The following is a 21637-nucleotide window of genomic DNA, read 5'->3' on the forward strand; positions in this document are numbered from 1 at the left end:
GCGCCCCCGCAGCTCTCGCTGCCTTGTCTGCATAGCGCAGGGTTGTGTAACTTCCGATGCCCCACCGGATCTCCTTACCCGGCAGAGTGGGATGCTTGGGCTGCCCTCTCTGCCCGCCGCCGCGGAGACTTCCCCTCATCCAGATGGGATGAGGAGGGCAGTCCTAATGTCCCGTGTGCCTTTCCTCCCCACCGCAGGGGTATCGCTGAACAGCAAGAGGGACTGGTTGTAGGGGGAATGCTCTTGGCAGCCAAAAAAGCCGGGAGCCCTCTTCTCAGGGCTTACAGATTTGTGCCCCTCAAACCAGGTGTTTTCTCTGGAAGGGGGAAGGTGGGGAGGCATGGTTCTACCCCCGAAGGGACCCGCAAAGGGCATCTGCCGGCTCCCTGAATGCCCTGAATGCCTGAAGGACTGTGAGACCTCGGCTGAGACCCAGCAACTCATCTCATACAATGCTGGGCGGTGGGGAGGGGCGATGGGGAAGGGAGATGAGGCTGGCAGGGTTCATCATGCCTGGTGCCCAGAACCCTTCTGAGGTATCCAAGGGAGACAGGGCAGCTTTGTTGCTCTGGGAAGCAGAAAAGGGGATCTGCCTGACATTTTTATCTCCCTATCACAGCGTTGCCATGCCAGTACTACCATTTCCATGCCAGTACAGCTGTTTCTATGCTGGTACTGCCGTTGCCAGGCTACGCCGAGGGTGTTGGAAGAGGACATCAGGCTGCTTTGAAGATGAGAAGACGGGAGATGAAACCAGGGTGATGCTGTGGCTTCTTTTTCCTACCTTGCTGCCCGCCTAGGGACATAGACCATCTCAGAGGGTGCTGGGCAGTGACAGAGTTGTTGCTGCCTGTGGGAGCTGGAGTGATGGGTGGCAGTCCCTAGGGTCGGGTCCTGGCAGGTCACTGGCCCTGTGATACTCACCTGACATTGCCTGGTGCTCCCCTGGCATTGCTCTCTGCTCCCCTGATATTGCCTGGCTCTCCCCTGATATTGCCTGGTGCTTCCACAACATTGTCCAGTGCTCCCCCTGGCATTGCCCAGTGCTTCCCTGGCATGACAGCATGACCTGACAGCAGTCTGGTATGTCCATGATGGTATTTTAGCCACTGAATTTATAAAGTCATCAAATGAAGAAGCTAGGATTATTTGACAAGCCCTGCTGAATATATGGACATGAAGTCGTGCTGGGTTATAGCCTCTTCCTTAATTTAATTTTCTGCACCATCCTGGGGTGTGGTTCTGCTCTTGTAGCCTATTAAGGTCAACTGATGGGAGTCCTGGTTGCAAGTGTCGGGGACTTTCTGACCTAAAAATAATACTTCCTTAGCAAACATCCTCCTGGGCTGGATGGTCTGGAGGGCACAAAGGTCACTTGGGCATGCCCCCCATGCATGGAGCAGCCTGCAGGCTCCCACAGCTTCACATGTCAGCTGGGTTGGGATATTTGTACCACAGTTATGCTGCAAAAATCTTTTCAAAGTGGAGAGCAGGGTGGCAACCCTCAGGGGAATGAGTCAGGGTGGCCCAATCAAAGTATTAGCTTAAGTTGTGGCTCTGAGTACTTCACCCGCTCTTGATCCTGATGCCAGCTCCTCAAGCACTAGATGGCCCCACAAAATAGATTTGGTACCTTTTGGCTTTGGGAATAGCTTATTTGGTGAGGTCCCTTCCTTCCCGGGAGAAGGGATTGGTCCCAGAGGATGATGAACCCCTTTTCATTCCCTTCTCCTTCCTTTGATTTTTGCTGTGTGCCAGGTGGTTACATGAGAGCACAGAACAGATGCCATGTAGTGGGACCATTTCTCCACCCTCTGGGACCCACCCTGTGCAGCAGCTGCTGCATGGCATCCCATGTGTGGGAGATGCTGTCTGTCCTGCAGTGCTGATGGTTGGTCTCCAAGCCTGGCTGTGGGGCTGGAGCCAGGGCAGGACACTCCCTTGGCTGAAAGTATTTTCTCCACAAAAGTGAGCCAGCAGCTTCCTGTTCCCCAGCTCTTGAGCTGTTTCTCACCAGTACTTGGTGTCCCTCAGGCAGCGAGGGGGAGCACTGCCAGAGCATCCCACCTAGCTTCCACCTTCCCTCCACCCATCTCCCAGCCCCCATCCCTCCACCCCCATGCTCCAGCCTAAATAATTCCTCCTCTGCCTGGCGGTGTGCAGACTGCTCTCCTGTCCTTCCCTTAGTCATCACTCAGCCAAGAAAGACAGATATAGTTTTGTGCGGCTCCTCGCGGATCAGTCACTCCAGCCCCCGGATCATTTTCCTGCTGGGTCACGGGGTTCTCCATGCTGAACACGAGGTGCCTCCCCCCTTTATTACTCCCTTCCTTGGTGCCAGAGCCCTGGGCCCCGCTCCTGGGGAGTGAAAGGCCCCATTGATGCTGCGTGGGTTGGCAGATACCCCAGATGGAACTCTGTGTCCCCAGTCGTCTGAGGGCTGGGTGCCTCTGCCAGTGCCAAGCACAGTGCTCATTTTCTGGAGTGGCTCAGATCCAAATCCCTGCTTTCCAGGTACTCTGTCTGACTTCCTCTTTCCCTGGCCACCAGGGTATGTCTTGGCCCCATTGAGCTCCCACACTGGATGCTTTCTTATCAGTGTCCCACGACTTGAGGGTAAGCCAAGAGAACTATGTGTGCTGTCTTATGGGTCCAGGGGCACATCCTAAATGAAGAGGGGATACTGGGGTGCACAGCACACATATGGCACAAGGAGGAATGCTGGGGCACACAGGGACACACATGGCACTGCCCAGTGTTCTATCCAGAGGGGCCATGAGCAGCTGCTCCAGTGTCAGCTGCACCACCGTGGAAGGCAGGTCCTGCCCTTCACTGTACCCCAAATAATTTCACTCTCTGCTTCATTTGGCACCCAATGGTCCCTGCCACACCAGCAGGTGCTTGGTAGCAGCTGCTTGGGGGACTGTGGGGTGCAGAGAGGAACATGGAAGCCCAGGGCTGGGGCCAGCTCCCGGTCCCACTGTAATGCCAGGGCAGTAGGATCAGGACAATGAGGATGCTGGCAACCAGTGCTGTTAGTGCATTGCTCTGCCATGGCCTTGCTCCGAGGCAGGAGAGGACCTGGACACCCTGCCTGAGTGCTGTGTGGGTTGCCAGGATGAGTCACAGCGACGCTGCTGTGGGAACAAGATGCTTGCCATGCTCGGCACTGTGCTGTGCCCCCCCTCATCCCAGGGCCTCCTCTGCACCCTTTGCACCACACAGACACCCCGTGCTGCGCAGGAGAAAGTGGGAGAGAGTGTGCTGGGAACAGGAGGGAGTGTCTGGCAGCCCTGCACTCTGCCAGGGCTACCAAGCCAGCAGCGTGGGGGTGGTGGGAGCTGGTGGCACAGCACACAGCGTGGAAACCATGCAGAGGCCCTGAGTGGGCTCCTGGGGGTGGCATAGGTCATGTGCATTTCCTCGGAGAGGAGCACACCCTCCCCATGTTGGAGTGCCTGTGGGGTTGTGTCCTGTTGGGGCAGCTCATCCAACAGCTGTGGGCTGGGTACCCACTGGGTAGGGGATGTCATTTCCCCACCCAGGTGCCCTCTGGCTCCCTCCAGATGCCCTGTGGATCTGAGCAGCAGGTGACTGGTCCCAGCAGATGCTGGTTGGCATTGCTGTCCTTACCCGTGCCAGCACACCTAGAGCTCGGCTTCATTTCTGTCTCTTGAACAGCCTTCCCAGCCAGGTTGCAGTGCCGGGTGTGGTCAGACCCTGCAGCTATTTGGGGGGTGCAGTGGCTCTGAACAGAGGAGGTGGTGCCCAGGGGACAAGGAGAGGAGGGGGCTCTACCTTCCCATGCAACTCATGGGGAATGGATGTTTAGACCCGAGGGAGCCCTGAGTCAATCTCTCTTCTCTAAAGGCCGGTGTCTCCCACCTCCAGGGGGCTGCGGAGAATGGAGACCATCCCTGCAGGAGCCTGGGGCTGCCCGGGCTCATTCCCAGCTCCCCAGGCAGCAGGTGTGGTCCTCCATTCACCAGCCACGGGCACATCACCAGGGAGGAGGAAGGTGCTGTGAGGCAGACGTAGGAGTCAGAGCTGGGTTTGGCGCAGGAGGGGAAGGGGGTCACGAAACAACCTACATAATTATTTCGGGGTATTGAAACGAATCCCTGCGTCCCCCCTCCCTGCATCCCTGCATCCCTGCTCCCTGCATGCTTTCTGCGGGTTCCCAGGTGGCACCGCCGGCTCCCGGCGTGGAGCAGCGGCGACACCCCGTGGTCACCCCTCTGTTGCGGGGACACGCACACTTCTTACGGCCCCTTGTACCTCTCCGCAGCCCACTCACCCCCAGTCCTCCCTCAACTGTCCCCAGAGGGCCCTGGTGTCCTTAGGGACCCTGATTTGGGGTGGGTGAATCACTTCTGGGTAATCCAATCTCCTCATCGCAATTCTGTTCTCCCAAATCCTCTCAGCTTTCCCACCTCACTTTCCTGCTTGCATCTGCAGTGATGTTGCTAAATGGGGAGATCATTTATCCCCATTGTTCTGCATGGTCACTCCTGCTCTGGCCTGGGAGGGGAAGGATACTTGGGGCCACCCCATCTGCAGTGATATTGCTAAATGGGGAGATCATTCATCCCTCTTCTGCCTGGTCACTCCTGCTCTGGCCTGGGAGGGGAAGGATACTTGGGGCCACCGCGGTGTCACTGCCTCCACAGGTTGTGGCTTCGCTGTCACTGTCACATGCTGCCCAGAGAATCCTCTTTTCTTGCCAGTGGTCTCTGACTGGTCCAGTGATGGGATGGGGCTCTGACATCCCGCCCCAGTGACAGGCAGTGCCAGGGCTCATAGAGACACTGTCCCGTGAGTCCCTCTGGTCATCCTTCTCCCCTCTATGCCAGCACAGCTCTCCTGAAGATTGTCTGGCTTTGGCGTGGGGCTCATCACGGTCACTTCCCTTCTAGACCTAGAGGAATATGGCCAAGTCCAGGGGAGCTCCAGGGATGTGCAGAGGTGTCCAGGCTCGGAGGAGGGTCAGGACACACCAGGCCTAGAGGAATATGGCCAAGACCAGGGGAGCTCCAGGGATGTGCAGAGGTGTCCAGGCTCGGAGGAGGGTGCTATCCTGCACCCTTGGGTGCAAAACCAAGTCCTCCCCACTAACAGATTTTTTTTGAGGGGGTGGCAGCCCTGTCCAATAGCCCTGCAGCCTGACAGAGGGGGCAACCTCAACACAGAGTGAGGCACTATTATCTGCCATCTCCTGTGCGCTGCTCCTGAGCCAGACAGGATCTGGCTCTCTCCTCCCAGACAGCAGGACCACTGGGGTAGAGGGTGGACAATACTTTGACAACTGTCTGCTGTGAAACACAGGAGCCAGAGCTGCTCCCCAGGACCCTGGGACTCTGTTCCCAGCTCCAAGCAGAGTGATGCTGGACTGGAGCCCTCTATTATCTGCCATCTCCTGTGGGCTGCTCCTGAGCCAGACAGGATCTGGCTGTCCCCTCCCAGACAGCAGGACCACTGGGGCAGAAGGTGGACAATACTTTGACCACTGCCTGCTGTGAAACACAGGAGCCAGAGCTGCCCCCAGGACCCTGGGACTCTGTTCCCAGCTCCAAGCAGAGTGATGCTGGACTGGAGCCCTGGGGCTGGGAACCCCCAGTGGGGAGCACAGCATCCACTGCCTGGCACTTGGTGGTGGGTGACAGGCATGTGAGCTGCACATTGTAACTTCAGCAGGCTTGGGAGCCTTGGGCTGGACAGCTGGTTCTTGCCCCAGCCTTAAATCCCACATGAACATCCTGATCCTATGGTTTAGGGCCTGGGATCACCATGGGGATGTTTGCACTGCTGTTCAGGGAAAGGTTTGCAACAGCACTCAGAGAGATTGCACCAGCAGTCAGAGAGATCTGGAGAGAGGTTTGCACCAGCGTGAGGTGAGCAGATTGCACAAGTGTCCAGACAGAGCTTTGTGCCAGTTTTTGGGTGTTTGGAGGTTTGGTACCAAATGCAGCAGAAGGTATCCTATAGTATTTGGAGACAGACTTGCCCCAGAATTAAGAAGGGTGGTCTGTAGCAACAGAGGCTTTCTTGGGACAGTGTCTCAGGGGTCAGCAGTCTTGAAGGACCAGGTGACATGAAAGGGGAACCACAGCAACCAGTATTTGGAGACAGCCTTGCCCCAGAATTAGGAAAGGCGGTCTGTAGGCAACAGAAGCTTTCTTGGGACAGTGTCTCAGAGGTCAGCAGTCTTGAAGGACCAGGTGACATGAAAGAGGAACCACAGCAACACCTTACCCATTTCCCCACCACATCCTCCTGCTTCTGCCCAGACCTCGATGCTGCCTCTGTGGAGATGTGGCTGGGGCACCCTCTGCTGTGTGGTGGTCACTCACTGGGGATCTGTAGCTGTGACGGAGCTGTGAAGCTGGTGCTGCAGTGGTGACAGCCCTGCAGGACACAGGCCACCACGGCCACCTGTGGCCCTTGTTATCCAGCTTCCCGGGGACACCAGCCAGCTGTGTGTCCTGGCAGGGGTGCCAGCCTGCTGCAGGGTGTGACAGGGTAGGCTGGGGCTGGGACAGCTGTTGTGTATTGTTCCCTGGATGAAGAGCTTTGGGGTGCTGGCAGTGAGTGCCCCACTCTCAGGGTTATCAGGCCTGTGCTCTGGCTTGTTCTTCTTCATCTCCAGCAGACGGAGCAATAACACAGTGATTTAACACTGTGATAATAACACAGTGATTTAACACCCTCTCGCCATGTGAGGGCTTCCCTGGGCTTTCCTCCACTGGCGGAATCTGCATCATCACCAATCCCTGACATCCCACCATCAGGCATAAACCTCCGTCAGCTCCCCCTTCCTGCAGATGTCCATCCTCTTCCCCAAGGTGATGAGTGTGTCTCCCAGGTGACACAGACAATTTTAAGGCTTATCTGAGTTTCAGAGCCTGAAATGCTTGCTGGATTTTCTCTGTGTGGGAGCTGGACACCCCTGCTGTGGTTTATACGCAATGGTATCCCACTGTGACCGTGGGAGTGAGCTCAAATATCCCAGTCAAGCTTTTAGCAGCAAGCTCTGAGGCCCCACAGACTGAACTGATGCTGTCAGGGCAGCATCCCCACTCCTAACTCCCTCCCATATCCTCTTCTCACATCCCATTCCCCTCCCCACTGCAGCATGGGCTCTGCAAGGAAAGTCCCCCCCAGGCCAGTGAGTCCCCTTTACTGGCAGCCTGGTTCCCAAAGGCCATGTGCTGCCAGCAATAGCTGCAGCTTTTCCTGGGAGCTCTGTGGATGTGATTAGCTGGAGCATTCCAGCCGAGGGGACCACTCTCCTGGGGAACCTTGGTGTCTCTGTGGGGTTATTTTGCTGCAGACAGCCTGTTCCCAGCATCCAGCTGTCTCCAGTGCTCAGTTCTCATCATCCAGTGCCTCTGAGGGTGGAGAGCACACTCATCCCTGTGGAGGGCTGTCCCTTTTACTGCAGTGTTTGGGGTGGTTCCACAATCAGCCATGCACTCTCCTTACTGTCTGCTTTCCTGGGGAGACATGCAGCACCCCGAGTTTGCTGGGTCCTGGGTGCACACGCTGGCTGCCCTCTGTCACTGCTGTGCGACACTCTGGGGACAGGAGGCCAAGCTTGCCTGATGGGACAGTGACCTGAGGTGGGATTTTAAACAACAGGAAGCTGTGGGTGCCCAAAAATGCCCACAGAAGACCTGTAAGCACACCAGACAGAGGCTAGCTGGACACAGCTGTTTAATGAATGTATCTCAGTACAGATAGGGAGTTGCAACCCACGCACCCACGGCCGCCTCCTCGCCATGGCTCTGGCCACATCTCGGACCTGGCATCCGAAATATCCCCATTGGCGCTCTGGCCACATCTCGGACCTGGCATCCAAAATATCCCCATTGGCCTGGCATGCCAGGGTGGTAGAGGAAGATGTCGTGGCACTGGTGCGCCTCCTGGTCTTGCAGTGGGGGAGACCCTGGAGAGGGGAACTGTGCCCTGGCTGGGGGAAGGGGCTGACTGGGATGATGCCCACAGGGCATCGGGGATGGAGGTGAGGGAGTGACCAGGTTGCTGCAAGTGCACCCCTGGCCTCTGTACACCCCAGGGCCTCCTGGCTGAGCCACGGCACACCAGGCAGGAAGAGGCTGAGGGCACTGCGGGAAAGGGATTAGAGGGGCAGGAGCAGCTGCTGGGACTGCCATGGGACCTGGGCATCCCAACCCCTGGCATGTGCAGGGCAAGGTTTCTGGGCTTCCTGCTCCTTCATCTGTGGGCTGAGTGCATCTATCACTGTGGGCTGCCAACGGGCCCAGTGAATGCCTCATCCCTGCAGCTGACACCCGGGGGGCTCGGGGCTCTGCCTCCTCCTCCCCACCACTAGCACTAATGCTCCCAGCGAGGCAAGGCTGCCCACTTGATGCGGTGGGTAGAGAGCAAGACTGAACAGGGTTGGTGTGGGACTGGAATGGCAAGCAAATGAAGAGCATCCCTTGGAACCAGGGGTACAGGAGGGGATGAGGGATGCAGGGAAGTGCTGCCGGCAAGATCAGAGGCATAGGAGGGCTCCCCCTACATCTGACCTTGACTTCTTATCCCTCAGATGCTTTCTGTTACCAGTGCTCCTTCCTACACCATCGCTGTTGGCATTAAATAGTTGGTTGCCAGCAGGGAAGGGTTGAGCCATGACAGGAAACTGTCTCTTCCAGCCATGAGCTGTGCATGCAAGAATAGACCTACTGGGCTCCAACCCCTGCTGGAGCAGGGCAGGGATGTGAAAGACCCCAAAGGGAGTCAGCCACATCCCCTGAGGATCCACCATGCTGATGAGCTGAGACGCTGCTTGCCGCAGACCCGTGGGTGCTGCCTGTGGCACGCAGAGGCTCAGCTGTGCTGCCCCATGATGCTGTGGGAGGCTGGGGACACACTGGGTTCTGCTGTCACCCCACAAGTACCCAGGGCAGCCCCTGCAGGTCCCTGGGTGCTGTGGGGACAGGGGTCACGGGGGCAGCGTGTTCCCTGCCCCTCATGCCCCACGGTGACCCCGGGCACAGGAACCCTGCCCACCATGGTCCCTGCAGGGCGCAGAGAACAGTGGGGACACGCCCTGCCCCGCCCTGCTTCCCCCCACCAATCAGAGACCCGAGAGCCGCTCCCGCTCCCTCAGCCAATCAGAGCCTGGCGCCCGTCCTCTTCACAGCCAATCCAAGGGGGAGGCGGGGCATAGGGCGGCACGGCCGCTTCCCTGCCAGCCAATGGGCGCCTGGCTGTGCCCGCGGGGCAGGGCGGGGCAGGTCACCATGGCGGGCGTGGCGCCGCGCCCGCGAGGCGCGGCCGGGTCTAGGCGAGGGGCTGCAGGTGCAGGGCTGCGCTGTTGGGGCGCGCGGCCAGGATGAAGGCGACGTTCTCCCGCAGGAATCCGGGCCAGTCGATGCTCCTGCGGGCAGATGTGGGCTCATTGGACACCCTGGCAACACTGCTCCCCCAGGGTCTCCCCCCAAAATGGGGGTGTCTACCATCCCCCTAAGCATCCCTGCCTCACCTGGTCTCCTCCTGCTTTGTGGCTGGCAGGATCTTCTCCGGGCTCTTCCCGTTCCTGCTGCTGGCGGGGCTGCCCTCTGATATGGGCCCCACATGGCTGATGCTGTGGCAGGGAGGAGGATGCTCTTCATCCCCGCTCCTTGCACCCCAAATAGTGGTGGTGGGGGAAGAGGGTGCACAGGGCTGAGGAGCCATGGCGGGGAGGGAGGTGGTGGGAAGTGGGGGCAACCATTTTTGTGCTGAGCCCCTTTGGTAGGTGTTGGGACTGTGTTGGGAGTCCCGGCTGGGTGGGCATCCCCTCACCTGACATTGCAGGACAGCATCTCCTTTTGGTGCTTGCGGAACCAGGTGTGGCGGGCCTGGCGGCACTCAGCCTCCCCGATGAAGCCATCATTGTCCTGGTCCAGGGCCAGGAAGGCTGTCCGTGCCCGCTCCCGCTCCTTGGGTGTCAGCAGCCGCAGAAGGGCATTCTAGGGGGTCAGAGAAGTGAAGGTGTAGCATGCATCCTGTGGGAACCTCCCTCCTTACATTCCCAAAGCTTAGGGGTCTCCACCCTGAGCGCCATGGCCAGTGGAGTGCTGGCCATGGGAGTCAGCCCCAGGTGCCACAGCCAGAGGCATCAGCTGTAGGAGCCAGCTTTGGGTGCCATGACCATGGGTGCTGTGGATGCTGGGCCTAGGTGCCACTGCCACAGCTGCTGGCCGTGGTAGCCAGCCCTGGGTGCTGTGACCACGTGTGACAGCCATGGGAGCAAGCCCTGGATGCCACAACCATACCTGTGGCCGTATTTTCTGCAGCAGCTGGATGGACTCATGGGAGAGGAAGTCCTGCCACTCAATGTGCCCCTTCTTGTCAGGGTCCAGGGCGTTGAACTGCAGGGCTGCCTGCTCCTCCTGTGCCTCAGGCATGGTCCGCTCAAACTGCTGCTTGTGCACTTGGTGTTTGTAGTGCAGGAAGTCATCCAGGGTCAGGCAGCTCTCTGCAGGGGACAGATTGGCTGTGCTGTGCCCAGGAAGGAGGGGGGGACCCCCCTCCCCAGCTGCTTCCCGCAGCCACCTGGGACCTGCCGCATGGAGGGTACACACCTGGAATGATCTTGCAGTTCCTCAGGGTCTCCATCAGGCTGTACATCTCTTCCTCTGTCAGCAACAGATTGAGGTTGTCCTGGGGTGGGGGGGCAGAGAGGACCATGAGGAAAATACATGGGGTGAGGGAGCACACCTCTGAATGGCAGCATCAGGATCCCTTGAAGGCGAGTGGGTGAGGACACCCAGAGAGATGTGCTGTGCCACCCAAGGGTGCTGCAGTGGGATGGCTCCACGCCCCCGGGCTTTGGCCATCCCAGCTCTGCTACAGCATCTCATGTGCCCACAGCGTCACATCCTGCACCAAGGTCCTGGGGAGCTGCAGGGCTGCAGAGGTGGGGAGGTGGCAAAGGGCCACTGTGCCCTGTGTCTGGTGACCCTGTCAAGCCAAGGTGGGTGGTGGGAACCGGACAGCAGCATGTCCCCCATTGCCCCAGAGCAGACTGTGAGGTGGGACCCCGCTCATGTCCGTGTGGGGCACAGTTCCCTGGGGAGCACCCACCCCCTTGCAGCAGCCTGGTGTCCCCCAGTGCAGGCACTCACGCAGTAGTAGCAGCTCCAGCCCGTCTCGGTGTGCGCCGTCTCCGTCACCTCCACGGCGCTGTCCTTCTGCAGGTACCCCATGCGGCGCAGGCAGCCGTCGTGGTACACCCGGTGGCAGATGCGGCAGGGGAAGAGGCTCTCGGCCGTCCACACCTCGCAGATCTCACACATCTCATCATTCAGGATCTGGGCAGGGATGGGCACATGCTCAGCAGAGCAGTGTGGGCAGGGGCTTGGCTTCTCGAGCTGGGCGGTGCTTTGCAGGTGGGGGTGGATGCTTGGGGGGGGGAAGCTGGGAATATGTGGGGCTGGCATAGGGAAGAAGTTGTTGTAATGGACGCGGCTGGTCAAGTTAGAGGAGGGTGGGTGTGTTTGTGGGGATGAATGGTGGGTGGTTGTGTACGGCTGTGTATGGTTGGTGGGGCTGTGGAGTCGTAGGTTCTCTGCAGCGTGTTACATGTGGGTGGCTGGACTGTAGGGTTGTACACTGGCTGCTCTTTAGGGCTGTAAGTGTTGATGGATAAGCTGTAAGGTTTTCTACACATTTCCATTTCCACTTCCAAAGAGATACTAACCTGGGTATATTATTTAGGTACCCTGGGCAATTTAGGCTCAGGGTGTGGTTGGACACTGGAACAGGCTCCCCAGGGCAGTGGTCACAGCACCAAGCCTGGACAATACTGTCAGGCATATGGTGTGATTCGTGTGGTATCCTGTCTATGGCCAGGAGCTGGACTTCAAAATCCTTGTGGGTCCCTTCTGACTCAGGATATTCCATGCCTTTTTGGTGCTATATAAGGGTGTAGGTGGGCTGGGGTGTAGGCTTGGGTGGGTGGCTGTGTGGGTAAGGCTGTGGGTGTGGATGGGTGGGTTGCAAGATTGAGGGCATGGGTGGATAAGCTGTTGGGTTGTAGACGGGCAGGGATGTAGGGGCTGTGGGTATGGAGGGACGGCTTGAGTTGCAAGCTGGTTGACTGTAGGTGGACGAACATGTAGATCAAATTGTCCTCTCTTCCCCAGACCTAGAAATGCCTGTGCCCAGCAGTGACTTCTCCTTTTCAAGACACCCCAGGGTGCCTCCAGGGCACATCTGAACAGTTGCACCCCCCTCCCAGTGTGCTGCCTGTGCCCGGCAGTGACTTCTCCCTTTCAAGACACCCAGGGTGCCTCCAGGGCACATCTGAACAGTTGCACCCCCCTCCCAGTGTGGCACCTCCACCCGCCCAGCCTGGCTACTGGCACTCTACCCCACTGAGCCACCTCCGCAGGGCTTTGCCCAGGGAGACTGTCACTCCCTGGCAGACCCCCAGGTGCTTGTGCACCTCCAGCCCTGTCCCCATCCCTCCCACGCTGTCTTTGTGGTTCCATCAGCTCACCTGCTCCCTCTGCTCCAGGCTGATGTCCGGGGGCTCATCGTCGTGGAGCTCCCTCTTGGGCCGGATGAAGGCTGGTGGCGTGAACCTGTTGGCCCGGTCGAACTCCTCTGGCTCCACGCCCCGGCCATCCCGCAGCCGCTCCCAGGCTGCCTTGCTGGCGCTGCTCTCCTCCGGCTGGGAAGGTCCTGCCAGCGCTTCCTCCTCTCCCTCTTGCACCTCCTGCTCCAGCGTCCCCTGGCGCGCAGTCCCCGCCTCCGCCCGACGCCGTGTCGATGGCTGCTCCCGCAGCCCATCCTTGAAGGCTGACACGGCCAAGCTGACCTTCTGCACCCTCTCCACCGTCTGCCTCCTGGACATCAGCACCCCCATGGCTCTGCGGTGGGAAGGAAGGTGCTATGTCCCTGACCCCCAAGAGGGTGTCCCGGTGGTTTTCCCCCAGCTGCATGAGGAGAAGCTCAGGGCGGGGAGAAGTGAGGGCTTTGTGACAAGCTGACACTGGGATCATGGTGGTGGCTGTGGGGAGATGGATTCCTGGCCATGGAGGGTCTGAGTGGGTGGGGGAGTGGGACAGAAGGCAGGGAGATGGTTTGGGGGTGCCTCCCCACCCTTGCTCTATAGACTCCAGCTTAACAAGAAACATCCAGGCCTCTTCCATGCCAGATCAGTAAAACCCAGAGGGAGTAGGACCAGCTGTAACCCTTCTCGTTGCATGCATCTCCTTTCTGCCTTGAAGACAATCTCTGTGGCCAGTCAAGGGTGAAAGATGTCCTCCCTGCAGCTCTGCCCAGGACTAGGTTGTGGCAGGTCTGGTGCTGACCCCTCACCTTCCTTAAATTCCTCTTCACTCAGCTGCCTCTTCTTGCACTCACATGTTTGTGTGTGTGCTGCTGCTGTGATCACTGGGCATCCTGCACACTGCCAGGAGCCACTTGGGGAGGCTGGGCCCGCTGTAGGAGGACTGTGAGGGTGCAAGAGGGAAGGGAAGCAATGTATGGGACAGGGGCACACAGGTCCCAAGAAGCTTTGGCTTCAGTGCTAGGGGAAGATCACCTAAGGATAAAGTGGGGAGGCCAACAGCAGCAGCCATAAGCTGGACACTGTCTCACTGGGTGTGAGCTGAAGCTGGAGAGAAGCAGAATTTGGGCTCCAGCATCATGGGGCACAGCATCACTTCACATGAGGTCTTCCCTCATGCCATGCTGGGGTTACACTATGGAAGATACTGCCCTGGGCAGTGGTGGAATCACTGTCTCTGGAAGTGTTTAAAAATGGTGTAGACATGGCACTTAGGGATGTGGTTTAGAGGTGGCCTTGGCAGTGTTGGGTTAATGGTTGGAGTAGATGATCTTAGAGGTCTTTTCCAGCCTTAATTATTCTCTAATTCTAGGCTGCAGCAAAGAGGCACTTCCAGCTGGTGCCCAGGGACCGGGAGGCGAAGCGGGGAGATTGGAGCAGCAATCTCCCGCCCCGCCAGCCCCGGCAGGGAAGTCCCCAGGTAGCGGGATAATTAGCAGCACGCGTGCACACCGCCGGGATCTCACTGCCTGCGGGAGGACTCGACACCGCGGGCACTGCTGTGGCAGGGAGCCTGGTCAGGGTAATTACAGGTACCCTGCAGCAGCAGGGCCGAGCGGAGCGGAGCAGAGCATGCTGGCAGGCGGCAAACACCACTGCGTGCACACGCATGTGATTTCCCAGCCTCTCCCCACCACCGCCGGGACCATCTGCCTGCGGATTCCCACGCGCTGAGCCGGGGATGCAACACGTGTGGGCCCCGTCCTGCGCGTGGGGGTCCCAGCAGCGGGCGCCTGTGTGGGCTGGGGTGTCTGCACCTGGTGGCCGCAGCGCCTGGCTCGGAGCTGGTGCCCAGCCTTCTTCAGCTCCCGGGGCTTTGCAAAGGTGGGAGCGGGGCAGAACTGGAGGCACGTGTCCAAGCCACAGCAGCAGCATCTCTGCGGCTGTGCCGGTGGGAAGGAAAACACCTGGGTGTTTCTACCTCCTCGCCGTGCCACCACCCTCTGCCTGGCTGGCTCAGGATCACGTCTGCCGTGGTCAGGATCAGCTCTGCTGCTGGGCAGCATTGCAGCTCTGCCTGCGAGCGAGAGAGTCGGAGAAGTCACAGGGAAATCCCCCCAAGATCTGCCTTTGTAGGTCCCTGCACCACCGAGTGTTGACCAGATCGAGGCCTACTCCTGCCCAAGGTTTGGGTCGAAGTGGGGAGGAGAGGGTCCACTGGGGCTAGGCTCACAGAGAAGAGTGAAAAGAGGTGTGTGGCCCACAGCACGCCAGTCTCCCTGGTACCCATGCTGGTGTTCCTCATCCCAGCATGCTGGCAGCTTCTCCCCACGATGCTGCTGAGCTCTGGGTGCCCCAGCCCCAGCCACCCTGCAGTGCAGTGGGGCAGCCTGGGCGACAGAAGGGTGGCTGGCGTGTGGACTTTCTGTATTCCCCCCCAAATCTTGTTCTCCTGTGTGTTCATAGTCACCCACCTGCACTGCACTGCTTCTGCAAGATCCCAGCCCACCTCCCTGCTTCTTGTCCTCTTCCAAGCCTACCCCGAGTGCCTTCTGCCACTGTGTACTGTGTGCCTGGATCCTGGACAATTTCACTTCTGTCATGACTTGTGTCTGTTCTCAGCTCTGCTGGTCCCCCTGCCCCTGCTAGTGCTGCACAGCTGGACCCTGCCTGCACATCCAGGGCTGAATGGCTTCACCCTGAACTCAGTCCCCAGACTCCACTGCCTTTCACAGGCCCCATGGCTCCCCAGATACCCCAAACTTGCTCTGCACTGTCCTGACCCCTTTTTGCCCTGCCTGACCTGGCTTTGTGGGGTGGGACTTCACCCTCACATAGAACCTGGGATGACCTGGAGGCATGCCAGACTTCAGGAGTTGCCCTTCTCAAGGAGAAGGGAGGGCCAGGGGCAGTATTGCCCCATAGCAGCCCAGAAACCTGAGCAGCCCCTGCGTCCCCACATGTCCTTGGGGGAAGGTGTCTCCAGTGCTATTTGTGTCCACCCCCTGAGGCAAACAGAGCCACCACCTGTCTCATCGTGACCTAAGAGGTGCGGGGGCCTCGACCTTGCTGCCAGGCTGCACCGTGGGGCTATTTTTAGGTCGCCCCCACAGAGGAGCTAAATCTGGGCACAGGCAGGAGCTGCCTGCAAACACCCGGCTCCACCGAGCCCTGCCAGCACCGGGGGCTGTCACAGTGGGTGGTGGGAAACTTCCCAACCCCTTCCCTTCCATTGCCCCCAACCCCTGCACCCCTGCTCTGACCCTTGGGCAACACTCCTTCCCCTCACTCTTCTCTTTTGGATTTGCTCCTTACTGCTTCATTCCTGCAGCAAAACACTGAGCCAGAAAGCACTTCATCCTCTTAGTACACATGGACACATCTTTCCCAGCTTCATGCTCCTCTCTACGTGGGGAAACTGAGGCATGGAAGCAAGGCTGGTGCAGCTGGAGTGAGAATTAAGCCTGTGTTAGATGCGAATGGGGAGAGAGCTGGTGGCTAGCACGGAGGCACCCCGGGAGAAGGAAACAGGGCAGAGCATCCAGATGCAAGCAGAGCCAGCGGTCCCTGCATGGCTGCAAAACCTCTCTCCCGTGGCAGAGCACACGTGGCTTGTGCTGGGGCTGCGGGGTGCCGGGTTAGTGTGGGTGGCAGCGGGTGACACACAGGTGGGCGCAGCGGGGCGGTGTGGCGGCTGGGAGCGCGGGACGGATGCAGGGGGGTGTGTTTGTTAGGGCTGGATGTGTTGCAGGGCGGATGAGGCGCGAGGGGTGGATGGATGTGTTTCGGGGTGAGTGTGGCTGGCAGTGCGGGGCGGCTGTTGCGGCCCAGGGAGGGTGTTGCAGAGGCTGTGGGCAGGGGGTGGGTGGTGGCTGTGGGTGCAGGGATGTTGCAGCAGCTGTGGGAGTGGGGTGGCAGCTGTGGCTGCTGGGGGTGTGGGGTGGGTGCTTCTCGGGGGCAGTGGGTGCAAGGTGAGCTGTTGTGGTGTGCAGTGGTGGCCGGGGGAGATGGGGGTGTGGAGCCACAGGGTCTGTAGGACTGACTGTTACCTGCCCCACAGCGGTCCTCGGTGAAAGGCCCTCCCAGCAAATGAAGGGTCAGCGGGTGCTTGGGCTGGCACCCACTCTCAGGGGGATGCATCAGGGGTGTGCAGGGACCAGAACCCCCTCATGTGCCAGGAGCTGGCTCCCCAGTCAGGGGGGAAGGATGTGCCTGGTACCCACAGGCTGCCAGGGGGCCCGGCCTCCTCCCTGCCCTCACCAGGCTGCTGGGTCTTTTGCCCTGCAGTGCTGTGCCTTACTTAGAGCAGCATTAGGGAGCCTGGGGGTGGCGGGGTGGGGTACCAGGAGGGAGGAGAACCCTGGGACCTCAGAGCCCATGGCAGCCCGGTCCCAGGTCTCGGTCCGAAGGGCAGGAAGCAGGGCTGGGAGGAGCTGCCATGGCTCTGCCATGGCTCTTGCACATCTCTGCACACCCTGCCAGTTGCTGCCTGCCCCGAGTGAGGGGGCCAGGCTGTGAAGGCAGCAGGCTCTGCTTAGGGGACATTGCATTCCACCTCCTTGAGCTGGCTGCAGATGGCCACGGGGGTCTGGCAGCATGCTCTTGTCCCCTCTCCCGGAGAGACAGCACATGCCAGAGCTGTGGCACTGCTGGGACTGCTGCTGCGAGATGATCTATTTGCCATGGGGCAGAGAGGTCCGTGGCTGATGGTCCCTCCCACCCTCTGCAGGGCTGTGGCAGTCCAGTGGGGATGTCGGGTGTGTGTGTGGGGGTGCTGTGTCCCAGTCCTGGGATCACCAAGCCAGTGTCTGTTCTCCCTGCCGGATCAGGTTGCCCATCCTGCTGCGCTATGACAGATTTCATAGGTGTGTCGCACTCTTTCATCTCCCAGAGGGGGATGAAAATGCCGTGACAGCAGAGTCCCTTCCTCTGCAGCAGACACAGCTCCTGCCCAGCTCTGCACTTCTCCTTCTCTTCTCCCTCCCCAGCCCCTCTCCCCAGTACCCTCATGAGGACCCCGATGCCTGGGCAGGACCCTCTCACCCCACCCTCATCCCCACTCCCAGGCATCCCATCCCAGGAGCTCTGGTCCCTGACTCCAGGATCCTGGGGGCAGTGGGGGAGCCCACTGAAGGGCAACACAATGTGTGGACAGCCCATGCTACGCACCCAGCAAAGCGCTTAAAATGCAAAAAAAAACCCCCCACTTACCAGGATCAGGGTCGGTCTGGGAACACGAGCCCTAGACAGCAGTCCACACGATGCCCATCGCCGCTGCTTCTGGCCACGAGCCCCTCTCCTCCCGCGGGCTCTCACCGCATGCCGTGCCCCGCGTGCAAATCCCTGCCAGGGGATGGAGCGGCGAGGGTGGTACCCGGGAAGCCAGAGCCCTGCACTTGCTGCCGGAGGATGCAGGAGGCAGCGAGATGCTGGGAGCGGATGCCTGTGTCTAGCGCGCGCACACACACACACACACACACACACACACACACACGCTCAGAGGAAGCAGGGAGCTTGTGACTGGGGCTGAGCAGATGCAGCCTGGTTTGCCGTCCCTGTACCAATTGCTGCCCGAGCCGTGTTAAAAAGCTCTCCGAGAAACGAAGATTTTTTTTTAACCGGGCTGACGTGTGCTGGAAGATACCAATAAAAGCTTTCCCTGCATCTCCTTTGGCCCCCTGGGTTGAACCGCCTTTCTCAGAAAAAACCTCAAGGATTACAGAGGTGGGACTGCATCCAAGGATGAGCAAAGGTCTCATCTCCCCCGCTGCGGGGTCTTCCCCAGACCGGTGCCTCAGTCACGGGCTACCTGCACCTGCTTTAACCCAATGTCTGCTGGTCAGTGTTGCAGGCAGGCTGTCCTTCCCACACCGTGGTGCAGCAGGGGCATGGTGGCTGCTGACTACATGCAGCCCTCTGTGCCCAGCTCAATGCAAAACACGGGGTTTTTGTTCTTCCAGTCCCCAGGACTTGTCCCCTGGGGGGACACCACAGGGCTGCAGCAGGGCTGGGGGCTCACAGGGGGATGGGAGGAGGTGATGGGGCAGGAGAGAGGAGGCTGGTGGGGAGAAAAAGGCACAGCTCTAATGCAGCATGTCTGAAGGCAGAATGTCTGGTCCACATGCATCCCCAGCTGCCCCCCATCAGCTTGGTGGAGATGGACACAGCCCCCTCACACCTTACTGGAGGGGCTGCACTTTTCCCTTCCAGAATAGACAGGTGATGATTTAGGGTGAAACAGACTCGGAGCCCTCCTAGGAGCACTTTCCATCCAGACCTGGGATACATGCTGAAGGTGAGAGCAGAGGGGCCTGGGCAGTGGGGATGCTGCAGGGCTGCCCTGCTCCTGCTCCTTGGCCAGGCTGGACACAGCATGTGCTGTTCTGACTAGGACATGGGGAAGCTCTGCTCAGCCCCACTGCACTGTTCCTGTCCCCAGGATACTGCCTGGGGGGAGCCCCTCATCCCAGCCCGACATCCTAGCAGGTCCTAGCAGGCTCCAGGTCTGCCAGCCCCACAGAACGGTGGATGTGTGGACAGCAGTGAGCAGCAGTGGAGAGGGAGAGATGTCACCTTTCCCACACAGAGAACATGGGGAGCATGGAGTGGGAGATCTGGGATTAAGAACCATTTGATGACTGAAGCTTCCTAGCTTCTGGAAGATGGAAAGCACCATCCCTGAGGCCTTCTACATCCCAAAAAAATCCAAACCTGTGGTGGATGCAGTATCCAACACCCCCGGAGTGCTCTGCATGCCCAGGAGCAGGTCACTGGGACAGGGCAGCCCTGAGGGGACCAGGTTCCACATGCTGGTGCCACATGCTGGTGCCACAATGGTTCTTGACCCTTGGCTGCTATTCCACACCCTGTGCCAGCCCTCTGTAGTCCTAAGAGCACTGACAATGATCCCACAATACCCATATCTTCATTGCAGACCCTTCCCATGGCTCACCTGGGAGTAAGCTGAGACCATCTGCAGCTCATGTCAGCTGCAAACAGATCCAGAGGCTGGAAAAAGCAGCATCTGGGTGCAGTGCTGCGATCTGAGCCAGTCCATGGCTCTCTCTCCCATGGCTGGGCATGCACAGAGCCAGGCTGGAGACAGGATTAATCTGTTTTCTGCTTGTGGCTGTCAGGTCCTGCCTTGCTTCACTCCATAAGCTGCAGGAGCCTTAATGCAGCCTCTGGGTGCCCTGCCCTGGCCCAAAGTGCCTCTCTGTGCTCCATCCTTCCCCAGGAATGCTTTCCTTTAGGGTGAATCACATTTGGCATTGTTTGGTCTGGGAAGCACGGTGGAAAGTTGCTGGGATGGCCGTGGGGTGGAGAAAGTGGATGCCAAGGAAGGCATCCACCGCAAGGGAGGCCCGCGGGAAACATCTCCAGAGACGAACCCTGGCCCCAGGGAGCTGGAGAGGAGTGTGCGGGCAGGCTCTGAAAGCTTTTAGTGCCTGTGTGGGGAGGGCAGTCCCGGGGCCGAGCGCAGCGCTTCCTGGAAAAGCAGAGGCAAGGAGGAGCTGCAGCCCCGCTCCTGCTCCAGCTGCCCAAGGCCTTGGGGATCCCGCTGCAGGCAGGTGCGCCGTGCCCCAGAGCCAGAGCCAGGCCCAGGACAAGGACATCCTGTGCCGGATTAAGGATCGTCTCGCACCCTCTGGGGAGGAGGAGGAGGAGGACACAGTCCCCTGTCCTCTCCGGAAAGCCACGGCGCGGTTGGCTGCTCACTGGAGCGGCACCGCCGGCAACAGGCTGGGGAGGCTCCCGACGGGAGCCGGCAGCGCCGGTCTGCTGGAGGAGGGCTGCAGGGGCGGAGGTGAGAGCTGAGCTGCAGCGGGAATGTGCATTTTCGTCAGCTCCTCTTCCCCGCTCCCAGATCTCGCATGACGCCCGCGTGTAGGTCACTGGCTGCTGCGGCGTGTGGGCTCGCTCGCCATCTGCGGCTGCTGCTGCCCGCCCGCTGCCCCGGCCCGCAGCCGCCGCCCCCGGGGGGACACGGCCCGGGGGTCTGCCCTGCCGTGGGCACGCAGGGAGCGAGCCACGGGGCCCCGAAATTTTGGCAGGAACGGCGGCCGCGGCGCGCCTGCGCCAGCCGGCGGGGGGTGATGGAGAGGAGAACTTGTCAAAATAGCGAGGTATCTTTTTTCAGGAGATTGCAAGTTTGGCTGATGGAGATAATAGTGTTGATGCGCTGCGGGGAGGGTTCGGAGAGGCATCGACTCCCCTCATGGCAGCTGTTTCAGGAGGGAAGGATGATACCAAAGTCAGCATGAAATTGGATAAAAACTGGCTGCCTGAAGGGCTGCCGTGTCAGACTGCAGGCAGAGAATGGCACAGCATCGCCCATCACCTGGAATAAACGGTGCAAGAGCGAACCTGTGAGCAAGGCAGACCATGCCTGGCTCCCTGCACAGCCCATACCCCCCATAAGTGTGGGGTCCATGCAGGAGCTCAGGATCTTATCCATGGAGCTGATCCCAGTTGCAGACATGATCCTGCTCTCCACTGGCAACCAAACAGGAAGGCTCCTGGTGCTGGCTGCAGACAGCACCTCTCAGGGCCACCTGCTGATGGCTGTCCTTCATGTCCACTCACAGTTGTCCATCCCTGCCCCTGGACATTCACACAGGCTCATTGATGGTTGTCCATCATGCTCCTGGTCATCAGTCAGGGCTGTGCAGGATGCTGATGGCTGTCCATCGTGTTCCCACATCAAGGCCAGGTCGCTGGCACTGCCATTCACTGCCTGCATTGATGCAGCTGTGCTCGGGTGGTGCCACGCCCTGACAGCTCAGCCATGGATCCCCGCAGCCCCCAGCTCCCTGCAGCTCAAACCGAGGGTGGAGGGCAGCTGGAGCCCTGTGCCACCTACCCCAAAGGTTTAAAACTACTTCCCATGGAGAGCTGGATTCTGGAGGATCCTAGGCTGCTCTGATATGTTCCCTCTCCCAGTCCTGTCCCCACCAATGTGTGGGGACACCTTGCCAGGTGTGTGTGTGTGTGTGAGACTGCAGTGCCATTGCCACTGCAAATTGGCGATGGGGTGGTGACTGCTCCCTCCTCCCTGAATTCATCCTGCTGTGTTTTTTGGGATGGTGATGGGGACAGGAACCATCCTGG

At 59.5% G+C, this 21637-nt stretch overlaps 1 protein-coding gene across 1 annotated transcript; it reads right to left on the reverse strand.

Moving 5' to 3' along the window:
* Window positions 1-7696: 7696 nt before the first annotated feature.
* PHF24 (PHD finger protein 24) lies at window positions 7697-18100 on the reverse strand. Its single transcript, XM_039700758.1, has 8 exons — window positions 17738-18100; window positions 12512-12884; window positions 11136-11321; window positions 10593-10671; window positions 10284-10486; window positions 9811-9977; window positions 9509-9610; window positions 7697-9403 (listed from the first exon to the last, which is right to left on the reverse strand). Exons 2-8 carry the CDS (start codon window positions 12878-12880, stop codon window positions 9307-9309), a joined length of 1203 nt encoding a protein of 400 aa, XP_039556692.1. The 5' UTR covers window positions 12881-12884; window positions 17738-18100; the 3' UTR covers window positions 7697-9306.
* Window positions 18101-21637: the final 3537 nt, after the last annotated feature.

This window comes from Passer montanus, unplaced genomic scaffold (genome assembly GCF_014805655.1).
Source record: "Passer montanus isolate IOZ18808 unplaced genomic scaffold, ASM1480565v1 scaffold143, whole genome shotgun sequence".
In the NCBI taxonomy this organism is placed as follows: domain Eukaryota; kingdom Metazoa; phylum Chordata; class Aves; order Passeriformes; family Passeridae; genus Passer; species Passer montanus.

Bases quoted from the DNA above. Each gene is read 5' to 3' on its own strand.
- PHF24 (XM_039700758.1), bottom strand. From the start codon at position 12,880: ATGGGGGTGCTGATGTCCAGGAGGCAGACGGTGGAGAGGGTGCAGAAG. The intron at 10,672-11,135 runs GTGAGTGCCTGC...CCCCCACCCCAG, and splicing joins GCTGGAGCTGCTACTACTGC to GACAACCTCAATCTGTTGCT. The intron at 9,611-9,810 runs GTGAGGGGATGC...TCCCTGCCACAG, and splicing joins ATGCTGTCCTGCAATGTCAG to CATCAGCCATGTGGGGCCCA.